This window comes from Phoenix dactylifera, unplaced genomic scaffold, assembly GCF_009389715.1.
Source record: "Phoenix dactylifera cultivar Barhee BC4 unplaced genomic scaffold, palm_55x_up_171113_PBpolish2nd_filt_p 000750F, whole genome shotgun sequence".
Lineage (NCBI taxonomy): Eukaryota > Viridiplantae > Streptophyta > Magnoliopsida > Arecales > Arecaceae > Phoenix > Phoenix dactylifera.
The window spans coordinates 43,483-67,616 of NW_024068122.1; the positions used below are offsets into that span (position 1 = coordinate 43,483).

A 24,134-nucleotide genomic window follows, 5' to 3' on the forward strand; every position below is an offset into this window, starting at 1 on the left:
ACAAATGATGCATTATATATGTTGACATATGAAGTTCCAACATATGGAGAGATGAAAAATATCATATTTCTATTTAGGCAATATAAGCAGATCATATCTTTGATACATGAACATGTATACAACGCATATATTGACTTATGAGCAATCAATTTATCATTTGAGAAATGCATTATTGATAAATTGCATGCATTAGTAAATAAATATTCATTGCATCATGTGATAATAATTAGTATGTTCCAATTCAGATAATTAAGCAAACCTTCTTCTAGATACACACATTCCCTTATAAATATTGTATTATATATTAATATATCAGTGCTTCGTCACACTTGATGATGATCAATGCATTCATCGTGCACTTGCATAGCACCAAGTCTTTCATCTTTATACAATAAAATTTGAAATCATTTGTATATGTTGTAGCAAATTTTTTTTGTACCACCTATAATGCTTCTTGCAAAACTTGTTCATTTAAATTTTAATCTTAAAAAATCCATTAAAAGATGCATGCAATATGCATTATTTATATTTTTAATATGACATGCATTGATATAGCGTATATAAAATCTGTCATGGTCAAGGAATATTTGTTTGATGGATAATCTTGAAAGCGAGAAAGAGAAAGCAATAAGAACGCATATAATGAGAATAATTTTAAAGAAATAGTTTGATAACAACTATGTTAAAATTAAATAACACCTGATCCAGTAGATACTAATGAAGATATGATAGCATCCGTCTCATGTCAATTAGATTACAAACGGGCTCCAAAGGAAAAGTCGTACAACCATACATCAAGGTAATCAAGCACGTCAAGAGTCCAATATATTTTGTGTTTATTTTTATTTTTGGTTTTTCCGTAGGCACGTCAGGTCTTGGGCGACTTCTAGACAACATTTTGTGACAGGTCAAATTGGCCTCGTCTTCGTCCATGACATTGATTTTAATTCTTTCGAACTAGATTTCAAAGGGCTCCACAAGCCCACAGCCTCTCCGGGCCCCAGACATTCTCCGCCGTGGGTTCTCATTGGGCGAAAAATAGAGTCCTTTTATCAGATACCATCTGTCCTGGTCCAACCAATAATTTTACGGTTTCGGAGACACGGCAGAGCCGAGCCGAGCCGGGCCCAGCCTAAGCCGGTACGAGCCGAGGAAAACCAGCTGGCGTCTGGCGGCGGAAGCGGGAAACCAGGACCGGGAGGAGAGGTGCGGGCTTCCCACGCCCTAAGGGCATTATGGTAATTTTGGGGAAAAACCGGGGGCAGCGCAAGGGTAGTTCTATATACAACCCCCCCCCCCCCTATTGCTCAGGACACCCCCAAAAACCAAAAAGAAAATACCCAAACTAACCTTTAGTGTAATTACCATATTGCCCTTGAAATTTTCTCATACACCCCCCTTCCTCCTCCTCCGTTTCGTTTTGAAAAGAAAAAAAAAAAACACCCCTCAAACCCCCCTTAAACCCCTCCTCCCCCGTTCCCCCTTCTCCCTCTCGTCGCCGGCATTCTCCCGATCTCCGACCACCTCGCCGGCTTCTCCCGGAACCACCTCGCCGGCTTCTCCCGAAATTTTTTTTTTTCACGGTTCGTGCTCCGTTCGGCACTGGATCGCCGAACAAAAGGCTTCTGTTCGGCTGAACAGTGCCGAACAGAAGCCTTCTGTTCGGCAACCCTCAACCGAACAGATCTGTTCGGCTGCACAGTGCCGAACAGAAGGCTTCTGTCCGGCACTGTTCAGCCGAACAGAAGCCTTTTGTTCGGCGATCCAGTGCCGAACGGAGCACGAACCGTGAAAAAAAATTTCGGGAGAAGCCGGCGAGGTGGTTCCGGGAGAAGCCGGCGAGGTGGTCGGAGATCGGGAGAATGCCGGCGACGAGAGGGAGAAGGGGGAACGGGGGGGTTTTGGGCGTTGGCGAGGTGTTTTGGAGGGGAAGAGCGGGGTGGGGGGGGGGGTTTGGGGGGTGTAGAGAGCAATTTAGGTGAGGGGGTGGGGAGGGTGGGGGGTAATTTAGGAATTTTTAATTTTTTAGGGGTGTCCTTAGCAAATGGGGGGGTGTAGAGAGTATTTAATTTTTTTTTAATTTTTGGGGGGTGTCCTGAGCAATAGGGGGGGTGTATATAGAACCACCCGGCAGCGCAAGCATAAATAAGTGGTGGGGGGATAGGGGCGATTGAGTTCACAAACAGAGACGATAATTGTAGTATTTACTCTTGTTTTGCAAAGAAAGAAGGAGAGAGAGAGACCGAAAGAGGTAAGAGGCGGAGGATCGGCGAAAGCGAGTGGATTGGCGTCGGAGATAAGGAATTGTCTCGAAAGAAAGAACGCACGGAAGGAATCTCTCTCGCTCCACCTCTTTCTTTATAGTTCAGCCTTAGAAGAAGAAGAGGAGAAGAAGAGAGAGATTTGGGAAGGAGAAAAGAAGGACGGTGAGCGATCTTTTCGAAGGAGGAAGGAGTGAAGAAAACAGGAGGAAGGGAGGAAGGATCGTGCGCCGTGGCCTCGGTTGGATCCAGGTATTGAAACCCTAGCTCTTGATTTCTCTATGTTTTTAGGTTGTTTTAGCCCCTCGTCATCTTGCGACACACCATGGGAAGGGCTGGGGTTCTGCCGGTCCGATCGCCAAGGAATTCACCAGATTTGCTCCGGAAGTGGGTCTTTTTCTGGGAATCGGAGTTGGTTTTGGATCTTGGACAACAGGAAGGCAGAGGATCATGGCAGATGGAGACTAGGGTTGGACTTTGCGTGGAATCTGGGGCGCTGATCGTTAGATCCAACCCTTTTGAAGACGGCGGAGTTTTGCACATCTTGGCTTGAAATCAGATTCCATGTTTTCTGGTTAGATATCTTTTGACCTGATCTCATCCGTGATGAAGCAATAAGAGACGTTACTGTGATCTTCCTCGTGGATTTATAGGTCTTGGCTTGGACTTGGATCTGCTATCCATGTCTTCTTCCTTAGCTCTAAGGCTGCCTCGGTTATAAAGGGAGCATAGCTGCTGTATTGGCTGAGGAGAGTGGCATCCTTGCTTCTTCTCGGACTGCCTTCAGTTATTACTAGATTGTTTTAGGGTTTTCCCGGGTTAATTACTTCTTGGAGTGCCTTCACTTGTTTCATCGTCATCCGAGTTTATTTTCTGTTGCTTCTGCTAATAGCCTTAAAATCTGGGATGATTTTGGGGTTTCCCTTTGTTTTGAAGGGATGGAGGTTTTTGGCTTGAGACTGGATTTGGGCATCTGGTGACCCTTGTTCCTTCGTTGCAGTGATTCTTCTTTGCTGCTTTAAGTTTCTGATCAGATGATCTTTGGCAGAGGAGGACGTTTTGGTATTTTTTCGATCCAAGATTTAGTGCTCAGGGGATTTTCCTTACTTGGCATACACCTTATTAGCTATGGTAGAAATCTTAGGTACAGTGGTGCTAGGCGGTTGATCTCTTGAGAGGTGAATGATTATCCGTCCTCTGAATAGTTATCTGTGCTCTGGTGGAGACTGGCAAGAGTATGGAATGGGGGAACCCTTACTGCCTTTTCTTGTGTGTGTTGTCCCCCTGCCAATTTTTGGAGGAGTAATGATAGATTTTGTACTGTGCCTGTGTGCTTGAAACTTTTAGTTTGACACTGTTAATCTGGCTCCATAGTTCTTGTTTTCTGAATCTGCACTGAAGGAAGAGATGCAGGCATGCCTATAAGGCTGGTTAACATGATCAGCCTCAAGGTAATGGCCTTTAAGGGCTTTAACAGACAGTCTGTTATCAGCCCTCTCGGTGAATTGCAAAGTTTTTTTTTTCTGCTCATTTTATTTAATTACTTCGAATGTACCAAACAACGTGATGAGTGTGCAGGTGCTAATCCTTACTTTGTTGTTTTACAGAGGCGGTCTCATGTTGATTTGGATCTGGTGATGTGATTGATACCATCTAGGTCTTTTACTTCATTTTGGGAAGCAAGAAGATGAGGGATTTGAGTCAATGGTTGGTTTCCAATCTTCTAGTTTTAAGGCATAATATGTCGTACTCCAATTTAACATGAAGTAAATGCAAGAATTTCTGGCATACTTCTCAAAGTGTATGTTCTGTTATGTTGTACTATGGTTATCCAGTTAATGCAACAACATGCTCGAATATGGTTTCTTATGAAGGATACTAACCCACATAACAAAAGTAATGTTATTACTTTCTTTTAGAATTGGTTGGTTATTCTGCTTAAGCTGGTTCTTGAGACAGTCTCAAACTGTTTAACAATATCACCGGTTCTCAGAAAGCATTTATACTTGATGTTTTCATTCCATTTCTTCTTTCAAAGCACACTATCAATTCTAATAGAGGACAAATTTTACCTTGCAGATTCGTTTGTGTACTTGTACTAGAGGTTCCCCCTCTTCTCTTGAATATCCTAATCACCAAGAAGGATCAAATACCTGCAAGAGCTGTGGTGGCAAATTAACAGTTGATAGGCAAGGATCCCTGTCAGGGAACATGCTGAGCACTGTTGGACTGGAACTATCAAGAGTTATCGATCCTCACTTGAACTGGAAGACAGCTTCTAAAGGCAGGCAAAGGGCTGTAAGACGAGCTAGGACTTCATTTCCTGGGGGAAATAAAAAGAAGTCTACAAACAAAAGATCGAAGGACAGTGAGGATGCTGCTGATAAAGAATTAAAAAGAGAGGGGGACATTTCAGTTTCTGAATCGGAGAAGGTTTTTATGTGAAATTTTGTGATTCTTGTGTGAAACTGCTGATGTTCACCCAGGATTTCTAATGCTTTAATTTTCTTATTGCAGCTTGGTGTAAGTATTCTTGGACGACACTTCAGTGATGCTTTAGAAAGTGTTCCAATAAAGAAAAGAAGATTTTTGTTAGTCCGTTCTCCATCACCACCACCCAAACCATCTTCTCATTCCAATGACTCTGATCACATGGAAGAGACCCGATGTGCTTCAAATCAGAGGACTGCATCATATTCAAAACAGCATCAAGAAAGATCCATTGCTGATGATAAAACCGGTTTAAAGGATTTAAATGAAGAGATTTATGATGCTGTGGATTTCTCTGGTATTTCAATACTGGCTGCTGCTGCTTGTGACAGCGACATGACGTGTGATAGCATGAATCCTGAAGGTTTAGTTTTTAATGGACATGGTTCTAAAGCAGATCACCTTTTAGGAAGCTCCACTTGTGTTGAATCACATTCCTTATTTGAAATAACAAAGAATCAACTTCAGCACAGTTCTGAAGATTTGCGTGATAAATCTGAGATACATCTTGAAGCATCTTCTACCTTAGAGTTGCCTGGTAAGGGATCAGACAGAATGAAATTGGATGAATCACATGATGCAGAAAACTCTACTGGGACCTTGCAAAATTTTTCAGACAAAACAGGGACAAAACATTCTTCCCATGATTCTAGATTTCACTGGGATCTTAACACTGTGATGGATGCATGGGAGAGTAATTGTGATGTAGTCATGGATTCCGAGCCACTTGCTCCTGATGTTGTCGGTGAAAATGGTGTTCATAATGAAAATCTGGAAAACATTGAAACTTCCCGAGGTGTCATGGAGTGTGGAGATGTCAAACATGCTCTTGAACTTGTTGATGCCAGAATTCAGGTAGGCGACATACCAAAAGTTGATCATAGATTACTGGATACTGAAGTGCAAGACATACCTGGTGTACCCAAAGATAACTCTGTTGTAGATCATGATTGTTGCTCTCTTCCTTGTGGTGATGGTTTGGTCCAAGAGGAGCATCAGTTGGACAAAGCCTCTGTTGCTGTGGTGGTTTCTGTCGAGGAAACAAAACTTTTGCATAATCAGGAGATGGGCAGCTGCACAGCAAAAATTTCTTCTCTAGCTGGAGGTCTTCTGGGTTCATTAGGGGACCCTTTGGTGACTGATGTGGTGCAGAAAGAAAAGGACGATGTCTGCATTGGCTCTGGGGTGGAAGCTGAAACCTCATCTTCTCTTCTGGTTTCCAGTGTGAATGTGAGCTGCGGCCGTGCAACTTCTCCATCTGAATCACATCCCAAAGTGGACCTGTTAATCAATAAACCAGCCTTGGAGGAAGACAGAAATCCAGCATCTTTAGCTTATCTTGATAACTTGTCTGCTGATCGTTGCCTGACTGATGCCAGAACGGGGCAACCCACTCAGATAAGCAGTTCTCAAGTTGAGATGAATGGATGTTTTCATCATGATTCTCAGAATGGCGACACTGATCAGCGTCATACTGTTAGTCCTCCTGCTGAAAAAGCCTCTGATGGAAATATCTGTGCAAATGTGATAAATGTGGGTGACTTACCCGGTGAACTTGTGAGCCCGGATGGTATAGGTGAAACTCAATGTGATCATGCTGATAAGGCCAGGGAAGCAGAAATAAGCCCTTGCCTATCAAATTCTCATCCTCAGGATAGGCAAGGATCCTCTAATCATGGTGTGCTTCCTTCCATAAGCACAACTGCTGGTGAATATGAAACAACTGCTACAGAGTTGAAGATGGACAATGATAAAGTTCCTGTGGAGTCTGATGTTGATTTGGGTGCCACCATAACTGATAAATCTGTTCATATCATCTCCAACACTTCTGACTGCAATTCAGCGGGTGCGGTGCCTGCAGTGATTGATGCCTCTCCCTTGGATTGTCCTGTGAGTTCCCATGAAGCAAGTAAACACCTTTTGGGTGGTTTTGTGAATGGTCCTGTTGGGGCTGCTTTAGGTGATCATTTTGATTGCGATAATGATTTATATGCATCTCAAAATGATGCTGGTCGGGCTATTGTAATGGAAACAGTTGACCTCGAAGATGATGATTCTCAATATGAAGATGGGGAACTCAGAGAATCTCTTTTAAATACATGGGGTGAAGATGGCACTGAGGAAGGGGAATCAGAACATGTGGATTATGGGTTTGACAATGGAGAGAATGATATGTTTGAAGCTGCTTCCGGTTTCCCGCCTGCTCCTCTCCAGGTTGATCATATGGCATGCAAAAATGAAGGGTTATCCAATGGTAGCTATGATGGAGTGGGGGCTGGGAAGAAGGATGCACAAAATGCTGCTGCTCAACCCTTATTGAAGTGCTCGTTCGAAGCAGATGTTCGGAATGCTGGATTTGGGAATCAGAGTATTGGAAGTATTGTGAATACAGTTCAGAGAAGTCACAGTGAGAAGTCAGGGAGGGACGCGAGAGATGCTCCAGAATTTGGTGTAGGTCATGATAGGGCGATTGGAGACGGTAAGTTTCTTAAAGAAGGCGATGATACCAAGGAGTTAAGCCATTTATCAAGAATGAAGTCTTCTGGATGGGATCAGTTGCCTGAATGTCGTAGAAGTTCTAGAGATGGCCTGAGGGATGGGGGATTTCATTCTGTTGGCCAAAATCATGTTGCTCCTTCTATGGATGCCTCTGGTGCTCGTGAGTCCTTGAGAAGGGTGGGATCATCACTGAAGAGAGACTTATCGTCTCGAATCGAGAGGCCAAATTATGCTGATGGGTCTCACAGGACAGATAAGTCATATGTTAGGGCAAGCAGGTAACTCTTTTGGAAGGTTCTCTATATTCTTGTTTTCTAGTTTTTGATTGGTAAACCTATCAACTGTTATACTATTATTGATTATAGTACATTTTTATTATTTAGGTATAATGGTCGCAATGGTTTAGATTCAAAAGCTGAAAGGGATACAGATGCTCCTAGATCAGTTGGAAGGGGTGGATCATCTCAGCATGCTCAGGGCCGGGGCAGAGGCAACCATTGGGCTGATTCTTCCAACCGTTATGGTCCGAGTCATCATGACAGATCAGGTTGCTATGGCCCGCCTAGTTTCACTCACCCTGATTCAAGAAATGCGGCTGCTGCTGCCATGGCAAAGGTGGAGAGTAGTGGCTTTGTTGTTGCACCTGATGGCACAATTGTTAGAGCTGGTGGTGTGGGATCTGCCAGTCGGCTACCCAGACGATCAACAAATGCTCCATTGCGAAGTACACATCGTTCGCTATCAAGAAGGGGATCACCAATTGAGAGAGACAGAGAGTGTGGTATGAAGAGGGGACTTGGACATTCAAGAGAGTGCCCCGATAGACATGCTGGTACTGATTGGGGTCAGGTTGGCAGATATGGTCCGGAAGTGGCCAGAGAGCGGTATCGCAGGCCTGTGTCTGATGACTGCATGGATTCATCATTATCAATTCAGAATTCATTATCAAGGAGAGAGAGAAGCTTTTCCCCATGTAGAGGGCCTGTTCAGCTATCTCGGTCTTGTACCAGATCTCCATCAAGATCCAGGACTCGCTCCCCCCATATGTGGACAGCACCCAGGGGAAGGAGTGATGGGATGAATGGGGGGCCTGGTTCACGCAGGCACAGTGGGTCTCCTCCAAATTTCAAGACTGAAGCCAGGATGGAGAGAATGAGGTCACCCCATAGGCGACCAGGCTTTGAGAATCACATGGTTGGCCATGGCCCAACATCCAGAAACCATGCCTCCCCACCTCATTCTTCAAGATGGGTTAATGATAGGAAAGACTCACCAGATCGTCTTAGAGATCATGACTACAAGCAATGTAGGGTCTTCTCACGACCTGATAGGTATGACCTACCGGACTCCCCTGGAAGATTGAAGCCGGATGAGTATTATCGTTCCATGTACTCTAGCAGGTTCCATGGATTTTTTGGTTTTGCTAGGGGAGCGAGGCATGATGAGAGTGGTGAAGATAGAAGAGGCCATGGTGAGAGATATGGAATGCTCCATTCTGTAAGGCAGCATGATATTGATGGCAATATAAAGCATTTGCCCTATGATGCTAAAGGTTTTAGGGCTCATAATCCTCCGAAATCCTCAGAGTTCCACCAACGTGGAAGCCCACGGGGCTTTGACAGACACATTGAGAGCCAACATGAAGACTCGCCTCAAAGGGCTAAAGAAGAGAAAAGTCATTTTAGATATGGCAGAAGTGGAAGGCCTAATGCCAGTTTCGAGTCATATGGAGTCCGAGATCGTGATGATGACAGCATGACCCCACAGAGAAGGCCTTCATGACTGCAAGTGCACTAATTATTCGATCTGTTGCTTACGTGGGATGCCAAGGAGATGCTAAACCCAATGATTTTTTTCTCTCTCAGGGGGAAAGCTGTCTTAGTCTGGCAATGTTTTGTATTTCTAGTGCTTGTAAAAGTCTTACATCATCAGTAGAACTTCAGAAAATTTTGTTTGGGTTTGAGGTCGTCTTTTTTGCCCTCAATTTTCATTATATATTTTAATCTGGGTCCATTTTGAGTCGGGTGTAATCTTTGTATGGGACCCATTTGAACATGATCAACCAATGCAATTTGAGCTTGTGCCTTTTGACAATTGGCATGCATTGTTAACTTGGATAAAGTTTATAAAAATTCTAATTATACTACAGAAATTCCAGCATTTGATTTTTCAGCTTTAAGATCATATGTTGTGGAACCTGGGAGAATTTCATCCAACCAACTTCCCCTTAGCAGTTAATAATGTAACTTTGTGATTGTGCAGTGTAAATGTTTTACAGCAAGGTAATTATTCTTCCACGGAATTGTCTTGTTTGGGCCATGTTTTTTATTTTTTATGAAGCTTTCATTTAGCAATAAATCTTTATTACTATGGTTTTTCTGGTTTCAGGAAGATTTGAATTCAAATTTGTTGATCTTGAAACTGGTTATTACAAGGTAAAAATTGGCAAAGGTATTTTATGGCAACTAGCTGTTGTTTTTCTCTCTCTTTTCAATTGTTGTCATGTAATCTGTTCTTTTGATCAGTCATACATTTTTAGAAGGTGGTGGTCAAACAAGTTACCACAATAAAATGCTTTTTAAATTGATCTCTATGTAATTGAATATTATGATGGCATCTGGTGCAAACATGTTTTGTTACTGTGTTATTTTTGTTGTTGAACAATTTGTTGAGGTCTGCTTTGTGACAAACTATTTTCATAGAAGTACAAAAGTGACGTGAATGTGTAAGTTTCTTAAGAAATATGCTAGTGTTGTGTGTCTTATTCATCTGTTTATCTGATTGCATTGTTGATTATTCCAGCGTCTTACCATTGTAAGTAGCTTCCCTTAAGAGCTTCTTCTCGTTTTTTCACTTTTTTGTGCTTTTTTTTTGGTGTTTTGGGGGTGGGAGGTGGGGGCAGGGTTGTGTTATTTGTTGATCTTTTCTCCAAGCTAAGAATGTGATACTAATGGGAGGATGCAGTACCTTATTTATCATTTTAAAAGCAGCTTAGTAGTTTAAATGGATTATTAGGTCGGTCATCTGTCTGCTGGGAGCCTTGTATGAACTATAGCCTCTGAAATCCGTGACAACCAGGTTCTTGGTCGGGGTTCCTGTCCACTGGGAGGAATTTCATGCTTTCTTCCTCCATGCTTTCTTGTATAAGCAATGGCCTCGAAAGTCCTTTGAAAGTAGTTTCATGCCTTCATCATGGTATCTGGCTGTGGATGCTGGCCTGCCGCTTCATGTTTGTGCTGGTTGTGCTGACACCTACAACTGAAGATAGCTATTATGGTATTTAAACTTCTGACAGAATTCAAGCTTTTCAATAGTGGTCCAAATAGTGCTGATGCACTGATACAGTTAATCGTTTATACCTGGTTTGAACCTCAATGAGCTTTAGAAAACTAATCTCTGAGAGAGCTAATATAGATTCCTACCGTTTCATATATGACGTGAGATCATCTGGCGGCTTGATTCTGGAAATGTTGCATGAGCAAGCGGACTTCACAATCCAGCATGTAGCAGTATGAATGTATCTAGTCATTTAACTGCTTCATCAGTATGGTGAAACATATCCCTGCAGGTTGAAAATTAGATGGTAGAGGGACTTTTGATTCAAGCATACTGATTAATCATGTTACAATCCATTTTTAGAGTGCCATTTGAAGAATGACAGAAAATGTCGCTTTTTTTGGGAGTTCTTATTTTAGCTTCTTTAGTTCTTTCGTTGAATCTTGTTGAAAAACTGAGGGTAGGGGGAAAAGTGAGAAATTCACTATGTAGGAAGAGGAGTTCGACACATGATAGCTTAAATAATGAAGTTGATGAATGGTGAAAGGTAAGAATTTGAAACCATGTTTTAAATTTGGAATTGAAGAATTTTTTAGCTGAGCAGTTGAGTTGCAGGCAAAGCTTTAGAATTGAGGAGACCTCTCTCTATGCTTTTTGGGTCAATCTGTTCTTCAAGGAAAAGGGATATCTTGTTACTTTCATGGCATTTTCTCAGCTGTACGTTTCTTCCCACAATCAGTACTTCATGATTATTTATCCTTCTTTGAAGCTCTTTTTAGTAACAAAATCAAATTGATTTACGACTAATCAGTATCAATTATTTTCAATAATCAATCCTTTTCAATTTCAATTATAACAAAATATATGTGTATATGTAAACCCCAGAACAGAAATTGTTACACAGATACCGAATTGGGTCTTTCTCTTATGTACATATTTGTAAAGTTATGTATTATATGTAGAAATACAAAACTTTTCTATGCATTGAATAAGTTTAATCTTTAAGCTTCATCTGATTGCTATTTAGCATGATGTTTATCATAATTTGCCAGCTTTTCCATAAGTTGTATGAAGGTTTACCATAATGGTTGGTACCGTACTATACCGGTATACAGTCTCGTACTGTATTGACACTTGGTATGCCTCATCTTGTACCATACCATAGACCACATTGTAATAGGATAGCACCAGTATAGAGTTCGGTACCGAGATGGCAAATCTTAATTGTATCTCAATTAATGATATTAAGCCCCTCTAGTATAATTTTGTGCTGGTCTATAAATTTGCATGCCATCTTCCCCCAATTGTTTCGGCATTGAGATTTCCTCATGCTAATACCTTCAATTGGGAGGAAACTGATATTGAAATGGCATATATCATCAAATTATTAATGTTATTACTATTTGAATTATTTTTGTCTTTTTGTGCCATTGAGATTTCCTTTCTGCTTAGAAATTAAAATATATTAAAAATTCAATTAAAATGGATGTCCTCAGCATGCCTCCTGAAAAATCTATTAGCGATTGACTGTTATATGCCTGAATGAGTTCTCTTAATAATGCCTGCATTTGCTGTCAGTGTAGGACTACTGCTCTGAAAAATATCTTTGTGCATAGAATTTACTATAAAAATTTGTAACAATAAACCACAAGAAATATCTTCAGCATGCCTACTAAAAATCTGTTGGCAATTGACCAGCATATGCATTAAATTATCTGCATAACCGTCAATTTACAGCTTCTTTTTCCTCATCTATTCTATGAAATGCATGGGCACCATGCTGATGATTAAAAGGAAAAGAAATTTCACTGTGTGTATCCTATATTGCCAGTTGGGTTCTGAATAGTTTATTTTCTCGATCCCTTGTTTGCTTCTTTTTCCTGCAGAGGTATGATGATTGCACCAACTACTGATCTTTCACAAGCATGGAGGGGTGCAGTTGTTCTTTCTTTTGTGTGGTTTCTTCGTAGGTGGAAAACCATTTTTTTCACCAATGCTTTGGCCGGGCAAGCCATGGTAGGGCTTGAGCGAGGCAAATTATTAACACTAGAGAATGTGTCATCGGTAGGCCTTATTGTACTGGGAGTAGTGGCTTTAGCTGAGGGAGGCTTCTGGTGTGGCTGTTCAAACAATTTTAACTGTTGGTGGCATAGGAGGTATGCTAAATTCGCAATTGGATAAAATGCTATAGTTTATTTCTTCAAGTCATCAAAATAATCTCCTAGCAATATCAGCATACCCCTTAGGTTCATAATCCTCATTCAAGATAGGCTGCCAGTGTTTGCATGTGAAGTCGGAAAGAGTTGGAACATAATGATGGTGACAGTAGCTTTGATATACTTCATCTTATAGTATCTATAGTCAATATGTCATGTATTAGGATATAATCGTTTTTCTTGTGAAGGTGTATCTTTCAGTTTCTTCTTTTGGCTAATTTATCAACTGAACGAGAAAAGTATTACTGGCATAACTCCTAATTATTCATGTTTTCTTAAAATGAACTTGTGATTCTTGCTCCTGCTTCTTTTAGATGTATATTTCATTGTTTATTACTCTTGTAACCTCTAGATGATCAAAGAGTTATCTATCCTTGTTGCAGATGTGGCTACTGCTTTTGCTGCTAGAGACATCCTTGGAAACCTGCTTAGTGGGCTTTCTTTGCAATTCTCAAAGCTCTTTTCAGTGGGAGATCAGATGAAAGTATTATAAATTCTAAAATTTGCTTTCTCATCATACTTCAGTAGAATTTAATTCTATTATGAGATCATCAACATGTGTACTGAAAAATGTTTAATTTATTCAGCTATTTTATTCTTTTTCTAAGAAAAGGGAGTAGATTTTGATCCCGGCATGTTCTTTGGGTTATCGTAAGTTTAATTTAATTTGTTTTAGGAGTCTTGGGATGGTTATGATGTTCTTTCTTTTTCTTATCATGTAATTTTCATCCTGGTTTCCAAATCTAACTCAGCTGTTGGTCTGAAGTTCTAGGTTACTAACAGAGATTGCTATTTTAGTTACAAGTTTGATTGGCCAAGTCCTCGAGTGGTTAAAATGTAGATAGAAAAGGTTGAATCTTTTATATGTGGGACTCTGTACTTGACCTTTTTGGCTTTGAAGTTCTTTCTTGTTTTTAATTTTATCCTTTCTTCTACAAGTGAAATCCTTTTTAGTCGACTCTTTGCAAGACATGGTAAGAGCCTATACATGTCTCGTTGGTGGGAGGGGTTTATTTTTAGTGTTAACCTTGTCTCATTATGGAAAGGAGATCCTCCCCATGATATATTCTAGTTTTTTAGCAATGAAACAAAGATTTTATCTGTCCTTCGTTGTGTTGCTCCTTCAGCTCTATGTGCAACTTAGTAGTAAATTTTGGTGGGATTAGGGCTGCAAGTGGATTGGATTAACTCGCTTTCGACCAATCCGAAACTAATCCAGTCCAACCCGAACCAAAGTCGTTTGGACTGGGCTTGGATTCAACAACATGACCCATTTCAGATATGGATTAGGTTTGGATCCTTAGGTTCTCAATCTAAAGCTGAATAGACCTGAACAATCCAAAACTAGTGTACTATATGTTTCAGATCCCTCCTTGAATATAAGAAATTAATCTTCTTTTCATGATATAATTTTTCAATAATATGCATTTTGATTATAATTATGTGTGGTTAACAGCCAATCTGTAGAATATTTTTTATATATATTTAAATGGTGTTTATTAGTATATTATTGCATAATATTTTTATTATATAATTAGATAATCAATTTATATATATTCATTATGATTTATGTTTGGACTATTTTGGACCCTATTCGACTCAAAAAATCTGATGGATAGATAAAATCAATATTAAATCCAATCTAGTCAAACCCGAGGAGAATTCTATTAGGTTTGATTTCAATCTTTTGACCCGATTCAGATATCGATTGGATTTGGGTTATGCCCATCTCCTATCCAACCTGAGCTGCTTGCAGCCCTAGGTGGGATGACTGCCTTTTTATCCAATTCATCATTTTTTTATGTGTTTTCTTAGTTTTTCCCTCTTTTGATTTAGCCTATCGAAAGATTAAAATACAACTATCGTTGGGCCAAACCACAATGTTACCAATCTCACTTTATGTCTTGCTTCGTCCATTTGAAAAAGTTACCTGTAACCAAACTAAAGCAAACTGAAATAAATTACAGCAAATCCACTGTTTAAATTAATCTTGCTTCAGTTTCCTTTAAATCTCTAAGAAAATCTTCCTTCCAAAATCCTATAGAATCGAGCTTATACATCAATATCACCTTCAGGTTTTGGAGGTACATAGTTAAGGAATTCTTTGTCCACTGGTTGTGACCAAGTTTTCCTTCCAAAGGATCTTCCATCAAGTTTGCATTCCATATGATTTATGTCGGTACAGCTCCAAATTTTTAACTCCAAGACTCCACTTTAGGGCACAAAAAGGTATATATGGAAAATAAAAGAACATATACCTTAATATTGTAACAAAACTTTTTTTCTATTTCTTTTAATAATTTGGAAATTTCGGGTATGGCTAACTTCTTTGTATACATCCTATTTGTTTGTATGTCTCTACAAAATTACGTCAGAAGAAAAGATACAGTAAGGAATTTGATTCATTTCATAACTTGAGCTTCTTCATAGGTAGTTGTTGTTTCAATAATAATCTTCTATATTTTTCATTCAGGCTTGAGACCAACATTGAAGGTGTTTATTGGGCATTTGGCTTGGTGCACTAATATGAGCACATTGGATGCTTCCATGTACAGGGAACAGACAATTGATCAAACATGGTAGTTACCATATGAAATATTTTTGAAAGAAAAAGAAAACATTAGATTGGGCACCTGTTCTAAAATGTGTAGTTGCGATCTGCATGCCCAGATCAATGTGCCAATTTGGCATTGAGAATCTAATGCCTATTTTACCCCACACAATTAACACCTCCCCCCCCCTCCCCCCAACACACACACACACACACACACACACACACACACACACACACACACACACACGTGCCAGAGATGTAAGTTTGAGAGAAAAGAAATAGGAGCCAAAAAGCTAGGAGTTTCTGTTGCTCTCTTCTTTTCCATAAAAATCACTTTTTGGTCTTAATCAGTTGATTAAAGGGACCATGCAAATTAGGAGGAGTAGGCTGAGATAATAGATATCACTTAGAGAAAATTTGGAAAAATATCATTATAGAAGTATTACTCTCCACCTTTTCTTTCCCCTTTGTTCCTTATCTCTATAAAATATCTGTTAGAGATCTCTTTAACCTTACTTGGTTGGAGTCTATTTGGGGTCTATTTTTTTTCATGCCAGTTAGTATATGAAGCACGGTTTTATCATGATTGAATTTTGCTCAAGTTTTTCATCTTTATTTGGAGGTGCAATCTTTTCAGGATATTTATTATTCCCATGATACAACAGAAAATTGTCATAAATCGCTAGTAACATTTTCTTTCTAGTCAAGCCCTACATAACTCGTTATGTTCTTTCCCTTGATGTCAAGTTAACATCGGATTGCTCATCATATCTGAATCAGACTTTTCATCAATAGCCATGCTCAGTTTTTCAACTAATCCATTCTCTTATCTCCTTTCATCCTAAATCTCTATTAAAACTGAACTTCAGATGCCCTGAAATCTGACATGCCTTTTCTTCATCCCCTTGTCTATCTCTTCTGTCAAGCCTGACTTAGTATTGTCTCAGGGCGGGAAACTGACACCCTCCTATAACATCAGTTTTGTGCGAAGCTTAACTCTCTTTGTCCCCAGGTCTATTCGTCCTAGATTCGCATCACATGAGATAACCTAGATTTGTCCTAGAGATCTTCAGTTGGACTTTGGTGCCCTCTTAACCATTCGTTCCTGTTAAGGTCTATATCATCTGTCATGATGAACAAATTTCAACATGTAATTGTAACTCCCATTCCAGCAAGGAGAAATCACAAAAAAATGATTAAAAGGCTTTTTACTACACTTTGTTACAATTTACCCATTTTATCTTGGATGTTGGCTGGCTTTGATTTGGAAGATGTAAGTATTTACTCTTGATTAGAATTATGAATACACTCTAGAAGAGGGGAAAAAATCAGAGCCATATGTTCATTCTGCACAAAGAGTAAGCATAGTGCTCGCTATCAACTTTTAGAAACAAAAAGTTAAGCAAATAATTAAATAAATGCCTTACATGTTATGAACTGCTCCCAAACATATATAAGTTAAAAGTTGTGGTGAAGGCTTCTAACTTTGAGAGATTCTGAGGCTGAGCAGCTGCACCTGCGTTGAAGTTAAGTTTTGGAAGTTTCTACTGGCCACAAGTTCTGTAACTTGGTTTTTGCAACATGGGCGATGGGTAAGATCTATTTTCAGGAACAATGCCTGGCAAATCTGGAAGAACACATATATTTTATGTAGGCTTGTATAGAGTTTTTATATATAGGCCTCACCTGCTTGCCTGTATCATCACCAATATAGGCAGATGAGTGAGGTATATTTTGGGTTACCATGCATGGAATTTGTGGGAGCCTGCATTGACTGTTTTATGCAGGCATTCATACATGTATTTTTTTCTGTTCTTAAACTTTGACCTTCTATTGAAGCAATGATGCACAGACAAAGGGATGGAATACATGAGGATGCATTGAACTTTTGGTCAAATCACTGGTCCTTTACCTGCCTTGGATATGTTAGCTGCAAAATTCTACCTCACCTCCCGTATGATACTATGAAACAACTAACAGATGGAAACTCCATGAAATTGAATCCTGTTGTTGTATATTTGCAAGATATAGTTTACCGTGTTTATGCACAGACATTGTATATTTAGCTGCAAATTATCCTTTACTTTTTCAATACTAGTCAATGGGAATTGTCGACGTGGCATTTAGTTGATGGTACGTTGTTCAATTTGTTTGTCACATTAAACTGTCTGTTTTATATAATGAGTTTTAGTTTCTTCCTCTAATTTGTTTATGTTTTGAGTTTTACAGGCTGGATCCATGGAAGGACAAGTGATGGAAATGGGGCTTACTACCACAACTTTATTAAATCCTGAAAAGTTTCCTGTCAGAGTTCCAAACTCCTATTTTTTCAGGCAGGTGTGTAGTATAATTGCCTTTGCTTTCGGACATGTTTTCATTCGTTTAGTCTTTTAAAAAATTGAGCTTAACTGATTGTTTGTTAGGTTCATAGCATAATATTCCAAATATCTCATCTTAGTTCTTCACACAGTTTTATTCTTCAACTGTCATATAAAACATAAATATAAAAGGTTATGAAATGAAAAGTTGTCATCTGCCCCCTCCAATGCTCTGTCTCTCTGAAATACAAACTTTGCCTTATTTAGCTACAAAGGCTTGCATATGGGTGATGAGTTGAGTAGTAATGGTTGATCGATGGACTCATCAAGCGACTAGGACTAGATTGACTGAGAAAATATATCACAGAAGATTACCTTGTTTCTCCCTGATATGAAATAACAATCCAGTTGCTTTAAATGCATAAATATCAGGTTTATAAGCACTCCTATTTCCTGGACACCATCTTAAAGAATTGGACATGAGTTATAATCTGCCAAACTTGCCAATTCAGGTTAACTGGGTGTGTCATCTTGATTTTGCTTAAATTTCACAAGGTTATTTGAGCTGTCTGATATGTTTTTCTTTCTAGGACCTTTAAAATTGGACTTCTATTATGTACACAACATCTGTCAAGCTATGGTGAACTCGTTGATAAACTTTTTGAATCCTAAGTCTGCCACTTTATTCCCAACGTCATCATTCTTTTTTACTTTTCTGCAAATGGACTCCCATTCTTCATTCATTACCACCAAGTTTAGTATGTTGTCAACAAATGTATCATGATCGTTCTTCTTAGGCTTCCCTATAAGTTTCTATTTCTTAGAGAACAGCAACAATGGTTTTTAATTTTAAGAATTGCATATCACTCCACACAACTATTTGGATTTTTAACATTGTTGAGCAAGCAGGTAAAATGTGATTCATTTTAGCCATGCATAGATTGCAGTAATCAAAATGGTTGTCTAATTACCGATTGTTAATGTTACTAGCAAATCACACACTTAGAAATCAATAGTTTTTTCTTGTACTTGTATGCCAAATAGCTTTCTTAAACATAAAAGTTAGGATTTCCCCAGCTGTTCCATTATGTGATTTCTTCTTGTGGGTTAACTTTAACATTAGTGAAAACAAAAGTATCCTATTCCTTCTCAAAGAACTCCACTTCTTCCATCTTCATCAAGCGCTCCATACATGTACTGGTCTCCTTCTTTACATCATCACCATTATTTAATTTCGTGGGGACCAAATTATTGTCAGCATAATCAAGCAGTGCAAACCTGCAACATGGTCATATATACATAAATACCTGGTCACTCCATAATTAGGTGGAAATAACAAGCAATATTCTATGACTTTTTTCTTGTCTCTGAAGTCCAGTTGTTTGCTGATATAAATAACCAATACAAGTCAAATCCAATCATCTTTAATAGATATTCTGAACTCTGAACTAGGATTTTGAATCGAAGGCAGCAAGGTTAGGAATTGGAACATGCAACATTAAACTTTCTGAAGTTATCTTGCATGATGTTTGCTTCAATGAATGGAATGGGCCACAGTAACTCCTTATCATTTTTATATCACAGTTCATGTTCCCATTCGTGAAGAAAGTTTTGTTTTAAAGATCTTCATGGCTAGCATTAGGACAAAAGTTTTACAGATGCTGCCAAAATGTGATCAGAAGTCTATATTCCATGACTAACGATGCTACTTGGAAAACTTGCAGGTGATTGTGAATAAATCACGTGCTCAATGGCATGCTAGTGTGACCAAAATCCCTATACGTATTCATGATATAGAAAAGATTCCCCTTATTTCTGAGGAGATAAAATCCATGCTACATTCTAACTCAAAAGTTTTCTTGGAGAAGGATGTCCCTTATTGTTACCTTTCTCAAATAGAAAATTCATTTGCAGAGCTTACTCTTGGATACAATCTCAAAAGCATGGTAAGTATACTCTTTTAGTTATTTTCTCTCTTTTTTTTGGCATTCTTTTCAAGATTATAGAACATTGTTTACATACTGATTGATGAACTTTGTCAGTGAATTACATTTTTCATATATGGTTCTCAGTAATGGCAGCTAAGAATAGCTACGACTGTCAATTAGGGCCTTTATGTTGCTTCAAGTGTTTTAATTTATGCAATTTAATTTTGCGTACCAAGTATGTTAGCTTGCGCATAATATATAGAAATATCAAGCTGAACTTGCACTAGACTTCAAATATAGCTGTCACCCATGTTTGGACTAGATGCTAGACCCTCTTTAGAAACTCCAATGTATCAAAAAACGGATGGGGGGCATGTAGCACCCAGTTGGTTTCACAGAAGATAATGGATATTGGGTGCTCTAGCGGATGCTATAAACCCAAAGTAGGCTGTTAAAACAAATCTGTGTGTTTCTTACTATCAAAATTCAATACTCTGTGTCAACTTCATACAAAAAAGTAAAAACAAAAAATCAAGGACAGAAATATAAAACAGTATCAACCTAAAAACCATACTATCATATCAATATTCATACAATGTTATTGGAATAAATCTTGTAACAGCCATGCTATCCCATGACATTCTCTGATGTTCTTGCTGCAACAAAAGGGAACGAGTTAAAACTTTCTAATTTTGTCCATAAAGCAGCATGCAGGGGAGCTGGGATGTATTTTAAACCCCAAAATAGTTGCTCTGCTGCTGCTTAGAATGAAAACAGCAAAAGAAAAACAGGGAAAAAGAATGGGGAAGATGAAGCCAAAGGAAAACAAAGAAGGGATGCAACAGCTGCTGGGAAGGAACGAAAGGGGAAGAAGAGAAGAAAACAAAAAAAAAGACGGACGGGCCTGTTTCCAAGCCTTCCTGTGTCCTCTTTGGTGAGCTTAGGCTGCGTGCCAACTGTGGAGCATCAGAAAGGGAGCTCCAGAGTTGGGGCTTGGTAGTGCCACGCTGAGGGATGCCTCTATTCTTTCCCACTCTCTGTTGTCTTCTTTCCCACTCATTGTTTAATTAAAACGCCAAATAAGTGAACTGGCCCTTCTTTTAATAAACACCTAAACAATAATTGCTGAACTAGTCCAATTAGAACTGGTCCAGCCCGCTTTGGAATATAGCACCCGCTATAAACCAACAGCGTAACTGCCGCTATAGTTGTTTTTCACCTGCTATATCGGGTGTTTTTATTCCATATGCTATTGAGGCCACCATGGCAACTAGCATAGGCCTTTAGGTCCAAAACTGCAACAGCAACTGCTATAGCAGCCACAACTGATAAACAACTGCTGCAAACTCCCTGAAACTTTCTCTGCACCCGCTTCATTAGGAAGATATCTTTTGAGAGACCCAATTTCCCGCTCCCACACCAGTCTGATCCTACAACTACACCTGCTTCTCCTAACTAAGTTTTGAACCTAGTTGCTTGCAACGATGCTAGTTCTAACGCCTGGGAGCAAGGTAATATGACTAAATTTGTGCATGCATAATTTTTTACATTTTTCAGCATTCTGCATTTGCTATTTATTATACATTCAACATTACTTCTTTGCATGTCTAATAGTTAGATACATTCTGATATATAATAAATTCATTGTTAGAAATTGATGGTCTTATATGTATGTTCAAATGCATTAAGGTTTTTCATTAATTAGGTGTTGAGGTTGTCTTTTCTTTTGTTTGTAGATTTTAAAATTAACCAAGCATTGGTTGTTTCTTAATAAGTTAAGAAGAAGGTGAAAGAAATGAATAACAAACACCTTTCGCATGTTTTAAATTTTCCCTCATGATCAACCATGGCTTAGGTCGATTAGAGGATTGTTTCTTTTTCATGCTTCAAAGAACAGGAGTTAAATTCTACTGAGTAATAAAAACAAAGAGTGATGATAGAATAAGCCAATCAAAGGCAAGAATTTGATCAAAGAAAGCAAATAATAACACTATCTTTGTTCTATCTAAATTTATAAATCCTTGGGGACATAAATGATTAAGAACAGCAAGAACACATTGAAGTACCAAGATGATCTCTAGAGTATGTCAGACCTTTGATCTAGAGAAGAAAACCTAGATCTAAGATAAAGGGCTAAGAGAGCCCATTAAACCAAGATCCGAGATAAAGGGCTAAGAGAGCCCATTCAATGTAGGCACCATTGTAGCTCCATCATAGTCTTGTCTAAAGTTGCCCCAGATCTCGAAAAAGCCATCTTCCTTTTCTTGAGTCAGAAAATAGGTTTTTCTCTGTGTCTAAATATCTTGTATGTGGTTTCTTGTCTTAGTAACTCCTTTGATGGTTGCCGATGGTTTCCTGCATGAGTATCTTCTGTGTGTCTAAATAACTTTTCCTAGGTAGTTCCAGTAATAAACTATCCAAATATGACATCTTGTATGGTTGACAGGCGGCCAATCGTGATCTCTCCAAGTGTCAATCAATACACAAACAACTTCATAAACCTTGGTTCATGCATTGTATCACTCATCATAGTTGGTCTATCATTAGACAATTTTTAGTGTAAACGCCAACGAGCAGAGAAGCAATAAAAAGGGAGGAGAGAAAAAAGAAGGAATAAGTTCTACAGATCAATAATGACTGAAATTATTATTCATATTCTATTAGAGTTGGATGGCAAAGTGAGGCAAAAGGACACTTTCATAACCTGCCTTAACACGTGAATGATTATGTTATATTCAGTTTATTACGATCCTTAAAATGATTGACCATACGCAAACTCTTCATTTTTTGGGTGCATAAGTATCAGCAACCGTCAACTTGGTAGGTTTAAAGAATGAGCCTTCCAATCTTCATAAAATATATGCTGTTTGGTCTCAAGATTGTACAAAACATGGTTTGGTATTTTGGCTGAAGCAGGATATTTTTACTTTAAAGGTTTGTTTTCTGTTTTAATTAAACCAGAACCCAAAACATGTTACCAGTGTTTAAGCTCCGTACATCTGGTTTGGCATGCAGCAAAAATTAAAATGCTTTTATCTAACCCAAACATTTATATTGGACAAAGTAACTTGATTTTTATCCAGAACAAAAATATATAAACTTCTGTTGTAGTAATCATGACAAAGTATTTGTATTTACTTTTACTTCATTATCGTTACACTTTAACTGTGAAATCACTTATTTTTTAAGACCGTATATGCATTTCAGTAAATTTAATCTTGTGATTTCATCATTCACATGGGTCAGCTGGAACAAGTTGGGAAAGGCTCCAAGGAAGGATCGAGTAGTGAACATGAAAATATTCAACTAGTGCATGTTAATTAGTACGACCATGGACCAAATTTTTGACTGATATTTGTTAATTGAGTAGTTCTACAACTTTAGGGTAGTCTAATTGTTGTTATTGTTTATCATCTATAGCTCAGGAGATAGCACAATTGTATTGTTATAGTATTTGCCCTTCAAATAACTTACAGTGCACCCCTGATTGGACATTATAGGCAATATATCGGACATCCATCGTCCTATATGATTCGCTTCAAGTGATGATTGTGGGTGGGAGTTTTGTTCTTTTTTTTCATGCCATGGCATGTAAATCAAAGGGTTTGAAGCAAAAGAATTTTGCCTTTTGGCTGAAATGCAAAACGGGAGGCTAGCTTTTTGATGTCCGGTCGGCTTCTCTTCCATGCTATAAGGAATGGAGTTTTCTCACATAGTGACATAGATAACCGCGTTCCCCCCAGACATTTTGTTTTCCATATATACAGGATTTTGCCGCGTGAATTGTTGTATTACTTTATGTGATTGTGATTGTGGGTTTGTATGCGTGTTTCTTCCTTTTTCCCGTTTGTTTTTTTTTTTTTGTGTGTCTCCAGTGTGAGGGATAGAAGAAGCATACGTCTTTTCTTTTTCAAATAATGGTCTACTTCTAACTCTACACCAGATGGTGTTGGGTTTGTTTTTATTTTATAGCTATATTTGGTCTTTTGTTAAGAAAAAAGAATTGTGACCTTGCACATTAAGAGTATTGATGATGGCATGTCCCGGAATGGCCAACTAATGGAAATGGGTGATGCAAAGCAGAAGGGGGGATAACAATGTCAAACGTCCGTGATTTACGTGTTTGAGTGAGCGTGTTGAGGGTACTGATATTTTTTATCTATTTGGAATCTGTAAAGCAGCCTCGGCGTTGCAACCTTGGCGCCATCGCTTTGTTTGGGACGAATTGGGTAATTTTACTGATATTTTTGAGCATCAAAAGCTCTCATTAAAGTGATACTTATAAATATTTTGAAGCATGTTGGTTATCCATGTCTGTTTATTGATCAACTGTTAGCATTTTTGTTGTGAATAATGTTGTTGTTCCTATTGAGACTTTGATGGGAACAAACTGTAAAAGATGGAAACGTGAAATTGAGCTGACACTTGGTTTGATAAATTTAGATATTGCACTGCATGTTGATCCTCCATCTCAAGTTACTAGTGAGGATGCTCTAAAATAAAAAGCTGCCTACGAAGAGTGGTATAGAGCAAATCATCTTAGCTTAATGATTATAAATAGGTCCATATCTGATTTTATTTTAGATGTTATA

The 24,134-nt window shown here is 38.7% G+C and overlaps 1 protein-coding gene and 1 pseudogene across 2 annotated transcripts; both read left to right on the forward strand.

Moving 5' to 3' along the window:
• Window positions 1-2,187: 2,187 nt before the first annotated feature.
• LOC103702681 lies at window positions 2,188-9,398 on the forward strand. Of its 2 annotated transcripts, XM_039120211.1 has the most exons (6): window positions 2,188-3,323; window positions 3,406-3,712; window positions 3,869-3,968; window positions 4,341-4,694; window positions 4,779-7,528; window positions 7,634-9,398. In XM_039120211.1, the coding sequence occupies exons 3-6, from the start codon at window positions 3,966-3,968 to the stop codon at window positions 9,030-9,032; spliced, it is 4,506 nt and encodes a 1,501-aa protein (XP_038976139.1). In that variant the 5' UTR covers window positions 2,188-3,323; window positions 3,406-3,712; window positions 3,869-3,965; the 3' UTR covers window positions 9,033-9,398. The 2 variants fall into 2 exon arrangements, with proteins under 2 accessions (XP_038976139.1, XP_008783436.2); XM_008785214.4 differs by lacking the exon at window positions 3,406-3,712 and having other exon boundaries at window positions 2,188-2,513.
• A 2,774-nt stretch (window positions 9,399-12,172) lies between these two features.
• On the forward strand, window positions 12,173-23,262 carry LOC120107070 (annotated as a pseudogene).
• The last annotated feature ends 872 nt before the right edge of the window (window positions 23,263-24,134 follow it).

Bases quoted from the DNA above. Each gene is read 5' to 3' on its own strand.
- LOC103702681 (XM_039120211.1), top strand. The intron at 4,695-4,778 runs GTTTTTATGTGA...TTCTTATTGCAG, and splicing joins CAGTTTCTGAATCGGAGAAG to CTTGGTGTAAGTATTCTTGG. The intron at 7,529-7,633 runs GTAACTCTTTTG...TTTATTATTTAG, and splicing joins TCATATGTTAGGGCAAGCAG to GTATAATGGTCGCAATGGTT.